General features: G+C 50.0%; 1 protein-coding gene across 1 annotated transcript in view; it reads right to left on the bottom strand.

The window, feature by feature from the left end:
- Positions 1 to 874: 874 nt before the first annotated feature.
- The window catches only part of LOC306795956 (carabin), a gene marked incomplete at both ends in the record, with an annotated part of 36,186 nt that continues 15,452 nt past the window's right edge, over positions 875 to 21,608 (bottom strand). The window contains 2 exons of the mRNA XM_079294694.1: positions 875 to 948; positions 16,559 to 16,665. Coding sequence (XP_079150820.1) covers positions 875 to 948; positions 16,559 to 16,665 — 181 coding nt within the window. The remainder of the gene's footprint in view (positions 949 to 16,558; positions 16,666 to 21,608) is intronic.

Genomic DNA, 21,608 nt, shown 5'->3' with positions numbered 1-21,608 from the left:
TAAAAAGTTAAAGCTATTGTATGTCTAACAACTGAGTTCTGAAAGGTTATCCTAGTGACAGAATCCACTTAACAATCCCTTACGGTTTTAGCAAGAATTAATCCTAGCCGTTAAAACCTAACCTGGCATTTACCAAGAGCGCGGATCCATAAGAGGGAAGCTGCCATAACCGACGCGACTGGTGTGAGCGCCCGGGGCCAGGACTGGTCTCTCGGCCGAGTGCGCTCTGACCGGAGGAAGCAGGGTAGACGTCGGGAGTAACGGCAGTTAGCGGAGCCAGGCGAGTTCCCTCGCCAGAACACCAGCTCGAGAATCTTTTAATAGAGAGCTGAGTCAGTAATTAGCCCCGTATCGGGCCAGAAGTACCCAGGATCTAACACGTGGCGCCCATAACGTGGGGCTCGACGGAAAAGGAGTACGTTGAGTCCAAAAGAAGAACCCCGGCAGCTAAGAGAGGCTGTTGTTCGTGTACGAAAAGACCTGAGGTGAGGCGTTGGGGTAGAAAGCAAAGCTGCCCAAGCCTCGAAGAAGTCCGATTGCGAAGACATCCACGAATCGAAGCTGTGTGTGGTATTTACAGGCCAACACAGGAGAATCCGCAGGCGACGGGGAGCATCGACCAGACTCGCCCGACCTGTAGAGGGACCAGAGCCTGATCCCATCCCTTCCTCAACGCGCGACGAGAGGCTTTGGGAGGAAGGCGACTCGAGACAACAAAGACAAAGACAAAGTCCAAGATGGACGAATCGCCCGGAGGATCCGATAGCGGCGGAGGCGACCCAGCGGTACGAGCCAACGGCCCTGATGGAGGAAGCGCCACCGGACAGCAGAGAGGACCCGACGGCGACGGAGGCAGCCCGCAGACGGCGACGCCTCAGCAGAACGAGCCAGTGACATCGCCCCTGGACCAGGCAACAGATGACAGCCCGGACCAGCAGAAGGACGACGCTGGACCACACGGAGCGACATCGGGAGTACAGACACTGACACCGGCTCCAAGAGGCAGAAGCAACGTCCAACATCAGATCATCCTGAATGGCAGAGGATGGGACACCTGGGACAAATCAATTCAACAACACCTAATCGTGCTGCATGAAGAAGCAGATAGAGCGAAGGTGGGAGAAGAAGTAAAAAAGAATTGCGAGAAGGAGGGGGGTTATCTTGCTCCCCTCACCCATAAGTCCGGAATGGTGGCGGCAGTGGTAGGGTGTGAAGGACCCCCCTCAGGCAAGAAGAAAGTGGGAGAGTGGCTACAATGGTGGCTAGTAGTAATGAGGGTTATTAAAGGAAAAATAGTCACCATTATTAGCCCGTCAAAAGAATATGACTCGGTCGTGAAGATGCTCGCCGCAGAAATCGGAGCGGGGGCAGTGACTATAAAGCAGAAAGTGATAGCCACCTCCCGCTATAAAGAAAATAAAAAAGAGCAAGACGCAATAGCGGCATACATAGCCACCAACCTAGAATATACTGAGGAGACCGGCGACGATCAGCTCAGCACCCAAGGGACCGAGGTGCACACGGACTCCTCCGCGGGGGCGTCCTCGGAATCCGACAAAGGAGACGGACAGGACAGCAGCAAAGACGAGGAAAACTCGGAGGAGGATGAAGAACTGTTCAACTCGACGCTGGACAGAAGCGATGCGTACCAACCGCTCCCGCCCTTCATGCAATCCGGGACTCCCGCTGCCGCTGCAGTAAAAAAGGTCCTGCGGGACTACAACGGCCCAGTACCGAGAAGGCACAAAAAAGCTCAGGGTAAGACAAGACACGTTCACTCCCCGAACCCAGAAGAGCATCTTCAAAAATTGATAAAGATGCCCGAGGGGACCAAAAAATATGCAAACCAGACCGGGTTAACCGCATATAACCACTTCGGAGAGCCTTGGGACATAGACAGCCATGGACTGGTTGTCTTAACCAACTCACATCTAAAGCCGCATATCTCCCGGTTCAGAAAGAGTCTGGTAAGAGAGGCAGGCAGCCCCTACAAAGAAGAACTTGAGGTGCGCCTCCAGGGATGCAGACAAAGACAGGAGGAGGTGGTGGTTACGAGCGGCGGAGAATCAAGCCATTTTGCGGTGCTACACGTACCGATCGAAAGATACGAAGATGGCGAAGATCAGGACACTTATCGGGACAGCATAGAGGAGGCATTAGAAAAAGGTGTCACCCGAGCAAGCGAATTGTCATTCAAAAGAGTCGTTATATGTAACGACGGCGCCAGGTCCGGCAACCTACCATGGGAGGTAGCAGAAGAAGCGGCAATGAGGATTCTGCACCTCCTGATGAACGCTCCCCACGGGTGGAACAACATCCGCGAGTTGGTGTTAGTCACCTCGGTGGCCCAATACCACGAGAGAAAAGAGAGAATACTGAGACCCCTCTTCAAAACAGAGGGGCCAAACAACTGGAGGGCAGGACCGCCGGAATACGAGGACGAGAACGCCCCAGTTGCGAAAGCAGTTCTGCCACGGCTCCCGCAATCAGCAAAATTGAAGAAAGAAACCAGGACGGAGCGGAGGAGCTACCAGGAATCAACACCCGGTCCCTCAGGACGGGAGGAGCGACGTCCACAGGTCAGCTCAAGCCAGGAAAAACCACCAAAGGAAAGAAGAACCCCAATCCCCTCTCCCCGGACAGTAGCGGTGCAGACAGAAGAGGAAACACCCGAGCCAACCAAACCTCCACGGGGGATCCCCAGCCCAGCAGAGTCCGTCGGCCTGCAGACAATGCGCTACTCCGGAGGCGGAGAAGCGGCCATGATAAGGTTCGAAAGTCCCGGCGGGAGCAGGGAAAGTCCCAGGACTCCACAAAGAATGCCAGAACCAGTTCAGCCGGCCTCGCCGTCAGCAGAACCAGAACGAGAGGCGCAGGAAGAAGCCGCAGATGTGAGTTCAGATGAAGAAGAAACAGCGCCAAGCCTGACTTCCATCGAATACGAGGCTCCGGGAGGAATAACCGACCTAAAGATGGGAAGCAGAAAAGGCAAGAAGAACGCGCTGCCCCTTGTTTCAGTGTACACGGCTTCGCAGAAATTCCCCCGAGACGAACGTTACGGGCCCATGACCACCAAAGACGGAAGTAAAGCCTATGTTCCAGAGGTCGGTCAAACAGGTTATGATGTTCCAGAAATATGGATACACGACCTCGAGGGAATGAAAGGAACAATGGTCTACGCGACAAAAGGAGAATGGGCGAATTTTCTAATGACCCCGACCTACGGCTCCCTCGCAACAGCCACGGAGCTAACGGGTAACTTTCGCACAGGCTTTGTGACAATCGTGTACGACGTCATGTTGAGACGCCTGAAGAAAGCAGCCTACAAGCTGGCTGTGGAGGAAGAAAAAGCGCTGCAGCACGACATCTCGGACAGCGAAGACGAACAGCCACCTCAAGGGCAGGGCCTCGCACGAAGCAGCTGCCCCGCCACCGCTGAAGAAAATGACTGCATAACAAAAATGCAGGCTTCCACCCAGAGCTTTGGTGAGTTCAAAAAGATCAAGGCGATGGTGACAAACCGAGACCCAAAAGAATCGGTGCAAGAATATCTGACGCAGAAATGGCTTATGGTAAAAGCCAGTTCCACAAACGATGAAGCGAAAAGATTGTGGCTGGCTCATGTGACGGACCAACCGATGGGTCCCGAAGAAACCGCGGAACAGCACTACCGAAGATTAGTGTTGGAAGACTGCGAAGACGAGGAGTCACACATCGACAAGGCAAGAAAAAGCTTAGACAAAGGGCAAACTCTCACCCAGGCATGGTACGCCTTGCGACAGGCGATTCCGCCGGACAGAAGTGTGCAAGTCCTTAGGAAGCTGACAAAGGGCCTAATGAATGACATCGATTTTGTGACCCTAAACATCAACAAAAGTACCACAGAGCAAATCCAAGAAACAGTAAGAAAGTGGGATTTGAAGAAAAAACACTTGGAAGACAAAAGAGAAAAAGGAAACCAGCCGAAGCCGCCGGCTCCCAGGCCCTCGTATGACAACGCAAGGCCCACAGAGGGACCCGGTCCTTCACAGACACAGAGAAGGCAGTCGGGAGGATTCCAGAGGAGTCCACAAAACTACGAGCGTGAGCCAGGATTCCGGAGGGGTTCTCAAGGCTACCAAGGCTACCCGCGAGAGCAAGGACCTCAGCGGGGTCCACAAGGCAACCAGAGGGAGCAGGGAGCTCCAAGGCAAGAAGGCTTCCAGAGGCAGGGCGTTTACCACAGGGCCCAGCCGGATCAACAACAGGAGGGGCCACGGCCCCCACCAGCCAACAAGAGCGGTTTTCTCTCTTCCGAGGATTACAACAAGCTGACGACAGAACAGAAACAGGCCCTTCGTGCCTCCCGCCTGGAAGCTGGGAGCGAAGGGCAGAGAAAGTAATGGCTAAGCGGGCGCGGGTCACAGTGGATCATGCCTATTGGGTGGGGGACGACATATACACCGACGTGGATGGAATCCCCTATCAGGTAGATACTGGTGCAGAAGTGTCGATGACCCGCAAATGCCTTGAAACAAAAGGACACCTGACTGTTCAACTAGCCGACGGAACCATCAAAAAGATTCCGTTTGGCGTCTGGAAAGGAGTTGTATGGGCTCTAGGACCCTACAATTTAATGACAATAACAGACTTAAAAGAGCTGCATAGCAGCCCAGGAAATCGAACCCCAATACAACAGCGACTCAGAGTCCTCGGGGCAAAACTAATCCAGATGGGATCGTTATCACCGGAGTGGTACAAACCAGTGAACATTCCAGAAGTGACCAAGCAACAAATCGAAGACAGCGACCTTTCTCAGGAGGGAAAAGAAACGCTAGAAGACATACTTTCCAAAGCCGGAGTGGCTAGGTTCAAAAATGACTGTGGAGACATGGGTGCGAAGTACACCCACACCATAGAAGGGGGTGTACACCCGCCTGTTCGCCAATACCCCCTGAATCCAGGGGCCGTTGCCGAAATGGACCTGATAGTCACGGAACTCAGCGAACTAGGAGTGGTGCGCGAGGAGCCAAATCCCATCACAAACAGCCCAATACAGGCAGTCAAGAAGCCTGAGTCATCGGGAGGTGGATGGAGACCTGTTATCAACTTCAAGGCCCTCAACCGCAGGACGGTCGCCAACCGCGCCAGCCTGATCAACCCACAAGGGACGCTGAAGACACTAAGACTAAAAAGGTACAAATCCTGTATAGATCTGGCAAACGGATTTTTCTCGTTGAGGCTAGCCAAAGCCTCCCAGGGCAAGACAGCGTTCACCCACAAAGGTAAAGCGTACGTCTGGGAACGGCTACCGCAAGGCTACAAAAACTCTCCGAATGTTTTCCAGTCAGCCGTGATGGACATACTCGACGGCCTAGAGACAACAATCTACATCGATGATGTATTCATTGCAGATGACACCGAAGAAGAACATCTGCAAAAATTGAGAAAAGTCGTAGAACGACTAACAGCAGCAGGCTTGAAATTGAATCTGAAAAAATGCCAATTTGGACGATTCCAAGTGACCTACCTGGGATTCCAGGTCTCCAACGACCTGGGACTCTCAGACGGATTCCGGGAAAAAGTGGAGCAGATCGACCCGCCAACCTCGCTGAACGAACTACAGCAGGTGCTGGGGCTCTGCAACTACGTTAGGGACCATGTCCCTAGCTACCAGAAGTATGCAAGACCACTGTATGTAAAACTACGAAAAGAAAAACCAGAAGACGCTCACAAGAAGTGGGAATGGACCGCAACGGATCAAAACAGTTTGGAAAACCTGCGGACAGCCATTAAAGAAGCTTTGCGGCTGGAGCCACGAAGCCTTACAACAAAGCTGGTGGCAGAGGTCAGTTGCAACGACGACGACGCAGTGGTAAAAGTGTGCAACGAGGGCGGGGGAATAGTCACTTTGTGGAGCTACACCCTGTCCTCCGTGGAAAAGAAATATCCAGCAGAAGAGAAGGAGTTGGCAGTTCTGGCAAGGTATTGGAGCACCCTGAAAGACCTTGCTCAGGGGCAGGGCATCAGGGTCCTCACGCAAAGCCAGGTCCATCGATTCCTAAGAAAAGCCACGGTAGAGAGCACGAAGGCGACGAACGCGAGGTGGGGACGTTGGGAAGACATCCTGCTGGACCCAGACCTCGAAATCGGCCCTGCACAACCCGTGAGTAAGAAAAAGACGATTCAGGACGAGAAGCCAGCCGAACCGATAGAGTGGACTCTATACACCGACGGCTCGCGAAAAGGACAAGATGACAAAGCCTACTGGGGCTTCATTCTCAAGCACAAAGAGAAGGAGCGCTTCAGACAACGAGGCCAAATCCCCGGCAGTGCCCAGACCGGGGAGGTGACAGCGATACTGGAAGGTTTGCTCGAGTTGGAGCGAAGAAAGGTGAAAAGAGCTAGAGTCATAACTGATAGTTATTACTGTGCTCAGGCCCTTAACGAAGACCTGTCCATATGGGAAGAAAATGGTTTTGAGAGTGCTAAAAACAAGAAAGTAGCTCACGAAAACCTATGGAGAAAAATAGCCGAATTAAGGCTAACAATGGAGCTCGGAGTGGTGCACCAGAGGGCCCACACGCGAGCAGGAACTCATTGGCAAGGAAACGAAGAAGTGGATCGTTTCGTCCAGATGAGACAAATTGTCTTTGTTGGGATCGAGAAGTGGGAAGATTTGCCCAAAGGACGGGTAGTCCCAGAAGAGAACGTGAAGGAGGTGGTGCAAGCAGTGCATGGAGCACTTGGACATGCAGGCACCGTTCCAACACGAAGGGAACTGGAAAAGCAGCGACTCTGGATTCCTGAAAAAGAAGTCCGCAGAATCCTTCAAGACTGTGAGTTGTGTGGTCGATACAACGCAGGAAGGAGAGGACAAAGAGTGGGAGGACTCACCATTAAAAGTACCGTACCCTGGGGTTCTATCTGCATGGATGTGGCAGGACCCTTAGGGGTACCGGGTAAAAGTGGAGAAAAGTACCTGTTGGTGCTTGTGGACTCCATGTCAGGGTATGTAACCACAAAAGCAGTAAGAAAAGCTAATGGCAACAGTGTTGTTAGCATGCTGGACCAAGTCTGTGGCTACTTAGGGTTGCCTAAAGAGCTCAGGACCGACAACGGAACGCATTTTCGCAACGCAAAAGTGGACCAGTGGTGCCAACAGCATGGGGTGATGAGGATCTACTCTCCCCCATACACCCCCCAGGCTAACGGGGTGGTGGAAAGGACCATTGGCTTGGTGAAAAGTTGGATTGGGAAAAATGCCAACTCGAGAGAATGGAGCACTAAGACCCTGGAAATCGCCAAAACCCTGAACGACCGCTACCGAAGTGACAGGCCCTCCCCTGCGGAGGAGCTGATGCGCCGCCCCTTCACATCACAGGAAGTGGGGCGGGGCTCAGAAGACAAAGAGCCCAAGCTTGAGCAAAAGGTGCCACTTCGAGTAGGACAGCGCGTCTGGATTAAGGCTCAGGTCGGTGCTTCTAACTCTGCAGTCAAAGCCAAGTACGATAAATCAGACATAATTGTCAAGATTTTGGACAGTAATACTGTTCAACTCAAGAAAAAAGGAATCCAAGGAGTAGGGCAGCTGAAGCCAGTTCCGTACTAGGAGAAAACCAGGAACTCAAAAATGGCCACCAACATACAAGCTTTACCACCCTTTGTCAGAGTGGCCAATGTCAAAGGGGTGGTTAACATGAGAAGGAGTACTACGGGGCTCTGGGCAGGAAGAGCCCTGAAGAAGTTAGAATATGCGAAGAAAGGCTTTCTCTCGGAAGAGAAAGAAGTTTTAACATGGAGAGAAGTCAAGAATAACTGTGTGGTCTGCATGGAGCCGACCACCCTGGACCTGATATGGCAGGGACCCGGAAACCAGAAACCACTCCGGGTCACAGGCCGAAGAAAAGAATTTTACCATATGACCCATAAACCAGTGAAGGTTTTGGATGCATATGTATGCGGTTTTTGTCGTATAGGCATATTACCAAGGTTGCACTTCGTCGTCCAGTGGGATCTACGTGGGACGAAGCTGAACCTTAAGGACTGTGTCTGCCAATGGGATGGACACAGGCTGCACCTCTGTGCGTATTGTTCCGTACTCCAGCAAAATGGAATGCTGGTGCGTGCTGGAACAGCCGACGGATGGCAAGTGAGGAAGTTTCTTCAGCCAATACAAACCCTGGCTCCCGCCTCTTGGGAAGGAGAGGGTGCTGCCGCTCCGGTTGACATGATTCCCGACGCGGAGACTGGGACACCCTCGGCACCATCTATGAGCCCACTCGACGGTGACCCATACGAAGCAAGTGGAAACCGTAGTGAGGTCCCCATGAGATCCTGGTGGGAGTCAGTGCAAAGGAACTGGCCATACAGCCCAGATCAGGCTGAAGTTACCAACCCACCTCTGGCTTCCGTACAGATCCCAGCGGCCTTCAGGGTCTTTCGCAACCCTGATGACCCAGGCTACGCAGCCACTGCTGCATCCTTACCCGATTGCCGCTTACAGATGGCAACGAGAGAGGGATGGATGGGGCCCTGGGAACTTACAACCTGGCGCCTGTTAATTGAAGATGTGTTTTGTGATCCTGAGGTGCCAATACATGAGCTTGCCCCGGTGCCAACAGAAGCTGGTGCTCGCGGCACAAATCTCCAGTATACCATCACGGATCTGGATGCCTTCCACCATACCGGGGCCAGGACCAAGGAAAAGAGTACGATTTTCACGGTCACCCCAGAGGGGTGGCGCAGAGACGGTGTTATGCAACTACCGGGCTCCTGGGCGGCCAGAGCGCCAACGCCTACATGGGAGGCCAGCACGATGCGCGTCATGGTGACGCTGAAAACCGTGATGGTTCCATTCGACGGTGTGTACTCCGTCGGGGTGGAGCTGACCAGAGCGGATGAGGCGGTGCCTCCTCCAAACCCACGCGCAGACGCAAAAGGTTTGACCGCTTGGGCACGGAAGTCATTTCAGAAACTACAGCGGGGTAGAAAGCCTCGCAGTAGCAGCACTTAGAAAAGTATCGCTGCTGGAAAAAACGGAACTTGATTGTCAACATGTCGCTGCCAAACCCACCAAACAAAGATTGCAGGGACCTACCAATAGTCTCTCTGTCTCTCCTCGCACAAAAAAGGCCATATCTGCAATTGCCTAACGAAAGTGTCTATTTGGACAGACCCCAACGCGATTTTGCATACCGCAAAGGCCTCTGTGGATCCGGTGCCTATTTCTGCAGCAATGGCGAATATAGGCGCTCGTTTGACCTGTCAGTACCCGGGAAGGCGGAATTACTGACTGCTTTTCGCACAGGATGGCAACTCCAATATGACAGAGCCATGGTCAATTGGACCCATCCGTGGTGGCTGCAGCCAGTCCTCCCTTGTCCTGACCAGTCCCCCTGGATCCTGAATACCGTTTTCATCCCATTCAGGGGTCTACGCTTGAAGTTGCGCTGGGGTCCTAACTATGCTGACTATTTGCAAGACGACTATGTTGATCTTTGGCTCGGTGAGAACTTACTCTGGACCACCAGCCCGGTCATGCAGCGTCTCATAGCACTCCACGTGAAAAACAGCGCGCGCTGTGTAATTGAGAACCAAGACATGCAGTTGCGTACGTTGCATTACCGCCTGCCAGGCCTTGGCCCACCGAACCCGGACCCATGCCTGAACATGAGGGCATTGCCTCCTTCCCGATTGCGGTCTTGGGGGTTTGCCCTTCACGAACCCTCTGCAGCATGGGCTAAAGTAACAGAGCTCCAGACGGACGACGGCCAGCCATTATACGCATCTCTTGCCAAAGTCCGGAACCTTATCGACCCGGTGGACAGGCAGGTGTACGCATGGCTGCGGCTCCAAAAAAAGGCTGGGAACGAGGGTTGCTTTGAACCCCCCCCCTGCTCCCCCTCGTTAATCGTCACCTATTACCAATGGGTGTGGCGGGGGCTGGACTTAGCCATTGGCAGATACCCATCGGTGCTATATCACCAGCTACTGAAGGGCAGGATTAGTCAGTGCGATCCTGACTCTCCCCCGCGCCTCAGCTCCGGATGCCTAGCACCTCTTCCAGAAGTGCTACCGACCAGAGCACTGCAGAATCCGAGACCATGGATCTCCCGCTACTTCACGGGGGAGTTCATGAATTTAGGCGATCCTCAACCTTTACCCCCGTCTCATTGAGACGCCCCGGCAAGCGACTGGACCAATCAAGTGAACGACCTCGGAATGGAAAACGACTATGGCTTTGCTTAATGGCTAAAGTAGTAGCAGTATTAACAGGACTATGCCTTGTCCTGGCTATACTGTACTACTATGGTAGTATCCCATGGGCCCTCACCCATGTGAGGGTGTCCTACACTACCACAAAGAAGTTCGACCAGACATGCTGGACGGTCGACTCTGGAACGATCGTTCTCTCTCAACTCGCTGGACAGAAGCGCGCCTCGCCCTGGTTGGACCTTGAGGTTGGATCTAATGCAACCCGTCAAGTCCAAGAAGGGGGTGGGACGGCTCCGAACCTGACAGCTACTATCATCGCGTGGATGACTATCTGGGAACAGAAAATCAACGATTCAAAAATCAACGACACGGGTGAAGAAACAGACTGGGCAGGCGAATTCCAGAAGGTGATAGAGAATTCGACATGGAGGATAGATGAAGTATCTACGCTAGGAGCGGAGATGAAGATTACGGTAATGATGAAGAAAGCACAAGAAGAAAAACGGGCACAGTGTAATTGGATCTACCCCGAAAACGGTGTCCCAGGCTGGTACTGTTCATGGGCATGTGTCTCATGGGCAGAGCAAGGGAACGAGGGATACTGGAAACCCGAGGTAACCTATGCAGCGAGCCACCGCAATGATACGTGTTTGATGATTTTACCGGCAGACGGAATGTTCTGGGGACACTACAATCTCACCTGTGAGGCCACACAACCGCGGCGAAAACCACGACGGTTTAAAGCTAAAGTGAGGCCGCTAAGTGCCACAGGTAACACCACACTAGGAAACTCCACCGACTGCCAGCGGAACAACCTCACCAGCCGAGCCGTGAATGTCACGCAGGAGAAGGAAGAAGAAGAAGAGGAAGTACAACCTACGGCTTCAGAGACGGCTCCAGAGGAAAAAGAAGAGCAGCCGCAGCCGCCGCCGGTATTCAAGTCAAGTGACAGTCTTCGGAGAAATCGGAGCAGGAAATGGACGAAGCACTGTAAAACCAGCAAGCTCCCTCTCCTTGATAAGTGCTTCTGGAATGTGTTCTTTTATTGCGAAGGTCAGAATTACTTCGTAATAACTCCGGTAAACAAACCACAGTATCAGGCTCATAAGTTCATCTATCTACCCGAACCTAATGCCCGGCACGAGGCCTGGCTCAACAACACCCTGCCGTGGATATGGATAACCGAGCTGAAGCATTTCAAAGGAGCCTTCACGGAGGGATACTCCAGAGCCAGCTACGGCCTTTTGGGACCAAGGACGACCGACATGTATGTACAAAAGCTGCCGAAACCCGAGGAGTTAATGACAGCCCCAAGAGGGGATTTCCAAAAGATTGACACTTGTGTGACCAACAAAATGTTCATCGCTCTGAACGGAACAGAGTATCTAGCCGACGGCGCCTCCCCGAGATGCACACTCTGGCAAGAGTGGTATCGGGCTTGGGGAACGTGGCTATATGACTGCACAGGCCTGAAGACGAACAAGACGATCAAAGGAACCCTGCAGGCATGGAAAGAGGCCCACACCCGGGACGACAGTTCAACCTGGTGGGGCCTACAGAAGGATGAAGTGTTAGAATGGGTGGTGCCATGTCTAACTCAAACCAACAACTACTGGGTGAAGTATCAGTACCTGGCCACAGTGTACTCGAAAGAAAGAGACATCTGGCCTGGTGTTTGGAGCCGACCAGAACCATATGTAGGCCCGCGGCCCTGGAAGATGGAATGCAATCGAGGAAACACGACCTGCAACATCAGCCTGGCCGGGGGACATTGTGAGACTGTGCCAGGATGGGAAGACCATTGCCAGACCCACTATGGAGCAGAATATGAAACCCACGTGCAAGAGGTAACCTGGGTGAAGGCTAGAGACGGGAAATGGAGACGGTCAGGGCCTCTGACTAGCAGCTGTACCAACTTAATCCTGGGCCATCGCATGAAAGACAGAGTGAACGTGAACGGCCAAATCATTCCCCCAGTAACCGACCCTACAGTCTTTCTAGCTGAGGGCCACGCCTTCAGGAAAAGCCTCTGCGAGGGTAAAGAAGACAAAGGATTTGAATGGGTAGGAGCTAACCGCCTCTACGGGAACGGAACCTGCTACGAGCCAGAAGAACACTGGCTGAGTTGCGGGAGCGGCCGACGAGAACACGAGTGCAGTTGGATTGAACTAACGGGCGCCTCCATAGCCGGGACCGCAACCATCGTAGTGGAAGAAGTGGCAGGGAAGATTGGAGAAGGATTCTCGGTCATAAAGGGATGGATGGGGAGTTTGTTCTCCTGGCTTTGGCCTTATTTGTTGATGATAGTTGGAATTGTGATCTTGGGCCTGATAATCTGTGCCGCCATTAAGGGCGGGGTAGCAGCCACTGTTGCCTCGTGCTTTAAGGGGAAGTTGAAGGAAAAAGGAGAAGTGAAGAAGGGACTCCTCCCACGAAGGAAGGAGGAGTCCACCCACCTATAAAGGGTGAACAACAGGAGCGCCATAGCCATTGCAGACCCGGGACCTCAACCAAGAGCCTCATACTGAAAGAAGAACGAATAAACCTAAGAAAGCCAAGATGACCAACATGACCAACACCACAACCATTGCACCTCCAGGCATGAACGCCACTTCTCCCCCAGGCATGACCACTTTCGGAGTGAGTATGACCAACACCACGACTATAGTACCTCCAGGCATGACCACCTTCGGAATGAGTGTAACTGAAGCATTACAGAACTCCTCCGACACAGCACGCCGATGCAGGCCGTTTATTCGCTTAACCGACCTGGACTTTTGGGTCCTTGAGATCATATGGTTCTTCTACTGTTGCATGGGCGAATGGTCCATGAATCAGCCGCTAAGAATACTGGCCCTGGCTGTAGGGTGTCTGAAAACAGCGATTGAAAACATCTATCGAGGATCGCTGTGGCTTACCCTGACATGGTTCGCTACATACCTCCTGGGGAGAATCCACATCGACTCTACTCGCTGCGGTCTAGTAAAAGGTGGAATGGTGATCATCTGGCTGGGAATCGACGTCGCTGCAGTTTTCTACAACCCCCTGAAGATGGTCTCGGCAATCGTCGAGGCCTTTCTGGCGGTTGCGGCCCTGACGTATCTCGTGGTCATGACCATGGCTATGAAAGAAAGAGGAAGAGGGCATTGGCTCCACAAGATCGGCGCCATTGCTCTTTGGGGCATAGGTTGGGGCATAACTGTCGCCATCTACTGGTTGGGTTCTGAATCATCAATCGGGATAGCAGCCTGGCTCATGCTGTATGAGCCTTTGTTTCCAAGAAGGGTTAGGCCTACAAGCCCAGGCCTAACACCCCCTCCAATGGTGTTGGCATCTCCATGGCTGCATTCTCTGGCTCAACGGCGCTCTGCAAAGCGCTCCAATACTGAGAGGGGGCCTTAAAAAAGAATGAAAATAAGACCACCCCCTGCTTGCTAAAGCTTGGCTTGTAAAAATGCGCTGAAAAATGTAATGATTAATGAAGTCTTTGTGTTCAACAACATTCAGGAGGAGGTCTGCTGTGTCCGCTGTGGGATTCCTCCGGAGCTAATGTTGCACCTGTGGGAGGTAAACCAAGCCCTATGGTGCACCCAATGCTACCTGGGGCAATTCCCGGTAGGAGCAGCCAGCGGCCTCTTCTGCAAAGGAAGTACCCCTTATATGCCTGCGATGAATGTAGTCGACTGTATGGAATTAGAGGCTAAAGCAAAACCAGTGTGGACTTCCGCTGGGAGAACCCCACCAGAGGTCCTGCTCTATGCTGATGGTGTATACTGCCCAGTATACACAAAAATATGGGCGTATCCTGATGGCATCCGGGTGTCCAGCACCCACCTCACCGATGGCCGCTTTGTCGTCATTGGACCACGCCTGCCCGCCCTGCAGTATCCAGTACCAACTCCAGAAGAAGACAACGACACGGCAAGCATCACGGGTGTGGAACACCGAGACGTGGGTAGCCAGACGATGCTCGCAGGAGTAGTACCAAATCTAATGGGGATGTGGGGATACGACGAGGACTGCGGCGAGCTGGTGGAGGTAATCCCTGAAGGATTGATAGTTCCAAGCGAGGAGGAGGACAAAGCAGCAACCAGCCCCGTCCCTACTCCGGCCTCCCTCTCCCCAGACAGCATTCTGAACCAGAATGTGTTGGCCCTGGTCCTGAGCCTGGACGAGCAGATGAAGGATGCCATAGATGACGAGGAAGATGACAACGCCCTCCTGGATCTCCAGCCACCAGGCCTGGAGGGCATGGTGGTGCTCGACAGCTGGCAACACGAATCCGAGCCGGAGGACGACGTTCTCATCATCACCGCCGAGGACGACGATGAGTCCCTAGAGGATTACTTGGGGCACAATGCGGCAGCTTGAGACCTCAAGAAGGGGGTGTCAAGAAGAGTTGACCTCTCAGAGCTGCCTCGGTAACATGTCGACACATTCAAGGGAGAAGTAGTCAGGCTATAAACGCACAAAGCATATATTCAACGTTGAAGTGTAATCAAACAGATAAAAATGTATGAATAATATAACGAAATGTTCTAATCAATTGTGTAACAAATGTTTAACTGCATAGAAGTGATTTAAACAAATGTAATGAATGTTTCTGTGTGTTCTGTGGAGCTGAGATAGAAATGTATTGGGCAAGAATGACATTGCTGTAATCAAGACCAGATGTTGGGTGTAGTCAAGAGAAGGATCTAGAAACTGATGTAATAGTTGAGTCATACAGGCAATGTTCGGCTTAACGCCCTTTCCAGAGGGAGGGGGGATGAGTCATGGACCAAACAGGTGGGGGCTGATCACAGCCCATATGAGGAATATAAGGACACGCTTGCGGAGAACAAGCTGGGATTTCATCGCGGATGCCGTACCAAGCGCACCGGAGGAAGCTACTACAGCCTGCAGCTGATGTATTGAGGGCTTCGTCTCTGTTCACGGAAAAGAGACCTCTGTTCGTGGACATTGAGATTAAAAGACGAAGTTTCTAAACTCTCCCCACCGCTCGCCTCTAAACATCTGGACAACGGAGAAAGCCGCAGCTGCCTGAGAAAGACTTTGTACTGAGTTTTTGGGGACTGCTGAACGGGCTCCGTTGCGGAGCGGGAGGATCGAGGGTCCGGCCGGCCCTTCGCTCCTAACAACTCCAAAAGAACTCTTTTCATCGCACCATTGGACATCCAGCTCCAACCGAGCCGTCTCGGCGACTAAAACTAATGAGTATAATCGAAGAAGATAATTAAATTGACTAATCATGTGTAGTGACATTTTATGTGAGCTGTAGCTGTAACCCTTGCAAAACTAACTAATATAACCTGCAATAAATATCTAATCTGCATTTAAAGTGAAATCCTCAAGTGCATTAATTTGCCGAAGTAGTAATGAGTTCCTCGTGACAGTAAAAAGTTAAAGCTATTGTATGTCTAACAACTGAGTTCTGAAAGGTTATCCTAGTGACAGAATCCACTTAACAATCCCTTACGGTTTTAGCAAGAATTAATCCTAGCCGTTAAAACCTAACCTGGCATTTACCAAGAGCGCGGATCCATAAGAGGGAAGCTGCCATAACCGACGCGACTGGTGTGAGCGCCCGGGGCCAGGACTGGTCTCTCGGCCGAGTGCGCTCTGACCGGAGGAAGCAGGGTAGACGTCGGGAGTAACGGCAGTTAGCGGAGCCAGGCGAGTTCCCTCGCCAGAACACCAGCTCGAGAATCTTTTAATAGAGAGCTGAGTCAGTAATTAGCCCCGTATCGGGCCAGAAGTACCCAGGATCTAACAGCGCACACACACACACAAACTTTGTCAGAGGTGCAGGCTGAAGCTGAGATTGTCAACTGACGCCGCAGTTTAGTTGTTTTTAAGGTCCATCTATTGTTGTTGAGCCAGAATAAAACAAGACAAACTCAGCGCGTCTGAACAGAATCACAAAACTATTTGCGTTGTGCTAACTAGCGGCTCGTTAAGAGGACAGTCTATCGCCAAAGCATCAGCTTCAAAATTGTACAGTTCCTTCTAACATTTAGCTCTTTAGCTTCCAAGATGCTATTAGCATCTAATTATGTGGGAAACGCTGTCCTTTTGTTACGGCCCTCAGGAACAAGATGGAGACGTCTTCCCCAAGGTCCACCAATCACCGTGCAGAACACAACGGTGTGTGTGTGTGTGTGTGTGTATCTATGTGCAACAGTATCAGAGTGTGTGCCGAGGGTTAAGTGATGTGAGCCTGAATGAGTTAGCGGAGTTGGAGCGACTGTGTGCCGAGTGGTCCCCGGTGTCCCTTGGTATTGTTAGCTTCTGCTTGAGAATGACGGCTTTGTGTGTGTAATGTGAGTGTAATGTGTGTGTGTGTGTGTGTGTGTGGTACCTGGTCCTTGGAGGCTCTCGTCCAACACCAGACTTTTCATACATTTGAGCTCCCAGTCCTGGACCTCAGTATTCCACAGGGCAGGGATTAAGACAGCGTAATGGGCTCTGCGGGAGGAAGTACAATGAGATTTCACAAAAAAATAAGACAGAATTATTGAACCACCTTTGACCCCGCTTCTGTATTCATCAAAGTGTGGACATCCAGGTGCAGATAATGCAACATTGATGGGAGGGTGACGGAGGAGGTGATGAAGAAGTGACGTGTAATCCAGATCGATCACACGGTTGAGCTGTCCATCCCAGCATATGATGATGAATGCTTGGAGACAGCAATAGATGGAGCGCTTGGGAGTGAGTAGAAATCGAGCGATCGTGGGGGAGGAGGATTGAATGATGTGTGTAAACTTTCCATCAGCTCATTTAAAAACGATTCCAGCGAGCATTTCACAGAAGATGGTGACAGTAAACCATTTATATAAGTAGATGCAGGCAACAGTTGGGGAAACTCTAGATGGCGTCCCACTTCTCATTTCTTTGCACAAAACTGTATTTACATCGAATAGATTCTCAATGCTTGTGATGGCTGATGTACCAACCTACTCCAATGATGGCTCAGACATGAATCACACACTCTTTACTCCTTAAAAGGTGCTAAATATGAAATTCAGAGCATATGTAGTGCCTCAACACAACTCTCGACAATATATCTGCTTTTCCACGCAACAGCTTTCTATCTGTCTTTATTCATAATTATTTTAGGCTACAAGCAGGCAGCAACCTCTGGTTCTGAAGAGTGAAGCCAAGCCAATGCATGTCTTAGACTTGCTTTCTTTCTACTGTCCATCAGGGGGCGACTCCTCTGATTGTATAGAAGTCTATGAGAAAATAACTACTTCTCACTTGATTTATTTCCTCAGTAAACATCGTAAACGTGAGTTCACGGTCTCAATCTCTAGTTTCAAGTATTCTTCAATACAGCGTGATGTTCATTTAGTAAATGATGGTCCATTTAGAGTAAAAATTACCATAACACAGAGTATGCTTTAGGGCGGGGCTAGCTTGTGATTGACAGGTTGCTACCAGAGCCGTATATGGTGTCTCTATGTCACTCCTCCACATTCCAAATATGGTAACTTACATTCATGGCTGCAAAAAAGGCAAGATGGCAACGGCCAAAAAGCCAAACTCAAGGCTTCAAAACAGCAGTCCACCAGCCAATGATTCACGTCACGATGACTACGTCCACTTCTTAAATACGGTCTATGGCTCGGTGTACTGTGGCCATTTAGAAAATAGTGCAGATTTCTTTTTCCCCACATCAATCAATCAGCATTTCAGTTGACCAAGACTTTCTTTGGTTGACTGCGGCCCGACTGATCTGTTCCTGTTTGAGCAATGAACAATTAGTTGAATGATTCATTAGTCGGTCGACAATTAAGCACAATTTTCTTCATAATCCATGAAGTCAGTCAGCCACAATTTTAGTTTATAGCTTTGCAAATGTGAGGATTTACTGCCCGTGTCTGATTTACATCAGCACCAAATGGATGTCTTTAGCTTTTGGACTGTTTGGACATATTAGTCCATCCGAGACATCATCTTGGAATCTGGGATATTGTAAGGCTCAGACAGTTAGCGATCAACAGATCGATGGATGCCACATAACGATATAACACACTGAAGTGTTAGAAGTCTGTGGACTTGAGTATACTCTCACATGTAGGACTTGCATAATGCTTGTACAAGTATATACAGTACAGGTACATCTTAATGAATTAGAATATCATCAAAAAGTTAATTTATTTCAGCAATTCAATTGAAAAAGTGAAACTCATATTGTATAGATTCATTACACACAGGGTGATATACTTAAAGCGTTTATTTCTTTTCATTTTGAAGATTATAGCTTACGGCTAATGAAAACCCAAAATTCAGTATCTCAGAAAGTTGGAATATTGTGAATAACGTCAATATTGTAGACTCATGGTGTCACACTAATCAGCTAATGAACTCAAAACACCTGCAAAGGTTTCCTGAGCCTTTAAATGGTCTCAGTCTGGTTCAGTAGGCTACACAATCATGGGGAAGACTGCTGACTTGACAGTTGTCCAGAAGACAGTCATTGACACCCTCCACAAGGAGGGGAAGCCACAAAAGGTCATTGCTGAAGAAGTTGGCTGTTCACACAGCGCTGTATCCAAGCATATTGATGGAAAGTTGAGTGGAAGGAAGAAGTGTGGTAGAAAAAGGTGCACAAGCAACAGGGATATTCGCCTTGTAAGGATTGTGAAGCAAAGCCCATTCAAGAAATTGGTGGAGATTCACAAGGAGTGGACTGCGGCTGGAGTCAGTGCTTCAAGAGCCGCCACACACAGACGTATCCGGGACATAGACTACAACTGCATTCCTTGTGTCAAGCCACTCCTGAACCAGAGAAACCGTCAGAAGCGTCTTACCTGGGCTAAGTTACCTGGGCTAAGGAGAAACAGGACTGTTGCTCAGTGGTCCAAAGTCCTCTTTTCAGATGAAAGTCAATTTTGCATTTAATTTGGAAATCAAGGTCCCGGAGTGGAGAGGCACACAATCCAAGTTGCTTGAGGTCCAGTGTGAAGTTTCCACAGTCAGTGATGATTTGGGGAGCCATGTCATCTGCAGGTGTTGGTCCACTGTGTTTTATCAAGTCCAAAGTCAGCGCAGCCGTCTACCAGGACATTTTAGAGCATGCTTCCCTCTGCTGACAAGCTTTATGGAGATGCTGATTTCATTTTCCAGCAGGACTTGGCACCTGCCCACACTAGCAAAGGTACTGATACCTGGTTTAATGACCACGGTATCACTGTGCTTGATTGGCCAGCAAACTCGCCTGACCTAAATATTGTCAAGAGGAAGATGAGACACCAGACCCAACAATGCAGACAAGCTCAGTGCCACAGGCTGATCGCCTCCATGCCTTGAATGTCTGTTTATATATCTACACAGATCAGAAGGGTAAGAGACATACTATGATGTATAGTTGTGTGTCTTTAAGGGAAGTCAGTTGCTAGACTGAATGAATGTGCTTTGTAAAACGTAGAGGTAGGTCTATATTATTAAATGTTTAAAGAAAAAAAAGAAGAAAAAAAAAGGTTCAAACGCTGACCATCTCAAACCAATTTTCTGGATCGGATCGCAGCGGGAAAGACATGGACATGGAAAAATCTAAAATGCGTATCGTGTCAAAAGAAGAGACCACAAGCAAGAGGGATCCGCTGAGTCTCTCTCAGTCTACATGCATTTGGGAATGTTTAAAAGAGAAGAAAAAAAAAACACTAAAGCAGAGACTTGTCAGAGTGAAGTAAACAAATGATGTGTGGACCCCTCTAGCTGAACGAGGGTGTCAGTGTGTCAATGAGGATGAATGAAAGGAGGCATATAAGAGGAGAGGGGGCGCAGAGGAGGAAAGGAGGAAACACAGAGGGAGGAGGGACAGCCCGGGGGAGGTTTATGGGAATCGACTGCTGCGAAGGGGGGGGGGGGGGGGGGGTAAACAAAAGAGAAAGAGGCATGACTGGTGGAGGGCACTGTGAAAAAAACGGTGTGTATTCCCTATACACACAGTGAGTGGGATGAGGGGGAGACAGAGAGAGACGGGGCTGAGCACAGGAGATACTGACGGGGGAGACAATGGAACATGGGTTGTGAAAGAAGAAACAAGTCAGTAGTGTGGCAGTGGATGCTGGAGGTCGTACAGGGACTCGTGATTAAAAAGGAATTTACCATAATATTAATATCAAATTCAGTTTTAGTCTTTATCTTAAAATGTAAGATATGATGAGTATTTCTCAAGGTGTATCATCACAATTCTAAACAGCCAACAACATTATCTGGAAAACAATTTCTATTCATTCTTATTAATAGTAAATGCAGAATTATAAGGAATGCATTTTTTTATACCAATTTTATTCCTTAAAATGGCACTAGATTAAAAGTTAATGGGTCAACAAAGTGATTACAATTTATTCTGAGGGGGGAAATAAATGTGTGTGACACAATTTAATGGCAGAACTATTTATCCCCAGGGCGCAGTGGGTTCCTGCAACAAATATAATGGCAAGCCATCAAATAGCTGTTAATAACAATAATAATAATAATAATAATAATAATAATTTCCATCAGGACCATAGACTGTATGTAAGAAGTGGACATAGTCGCCCTGACGTCACCCACTGGTTTGTGGACTGCGTATCTGAAGCCTAGAGATCGGCATTTGGGACGTCGGCGACTTTTTGCAACTGGTAAAAGGAAGTGACCACTTTTGGACTGCGGCGAAGTGGCGCCGTGGCACAGACTCCATATTCGGCTCTGGTAGAGACCCGTCAATCACAAGGTAGCCACGCCCTAAAGGATACTCTGATTTATTGTCCTTTTCCCTCTAAATGGACCATCATTTACTAAATGAACATCATGCTGTATTGAAGAAGACTTGAAACAAGAGATTGAGACCATAAACTCATGTTTACTGAGGTAATAAATCAAGTGAGAAGTAGAGTCATTTTCTCATAGGCTTCTAAACAATCTGACTTCTTTGTGCAACCAGAACAGTCGCCCCCTGGTGGATATGAGATAGAATGCAGGTTTAAGGCACTTCAGCATTGGCTTCACTTTTTAAAACCGGAGGTTGACGCCTGGTCTGGACCAAAATGTTGGACCGATCCACATCCATAGAGCCACACCGATAGGATGGCTGAAACAGACTTAGGGAGGCAGAGCGGGTTCTATCACTGATTAAAGACGGGGGTAGGGAAGTGAAGACGCAGTGGTAGAAATTCCAGGAAGAAAATCGACTAAATCCATCCACTGTGTGTGAAGCTGCTCTTTGACTGGTGATGCAGGGTATGCTGGGAGCCATTGTTGCAACCTGTAACGGAGGAGATGGCTGACTGACGGCCCGTGGTAGAAAGACAGACAGACAGACACACACGAGATGGATGAGCCCCTCCACAAACCATTAATCAGAATGGGCTATATGGGTGGATGACAACTACTATTTATACCATTCACACAGTAAA

This window comes from Melanostigma gelatinosum (genome assembly GCF_949748355.1).
Source record: "Melanostigma gelatinosum genome assembly, chromosome: 1".
Taxonomy (NCBI): domain Eukaryota; kingdom Metazoa; phylum Chordata; class Actinopteri; order Perciformes; family Zoarcidae; genus Melanostigma; species Melanostigma gelatinosum.
Note: the sequence above shows the minus strand (reverse complement) of the source record. Positions and strands in the feature narration are given on the sequence as shown.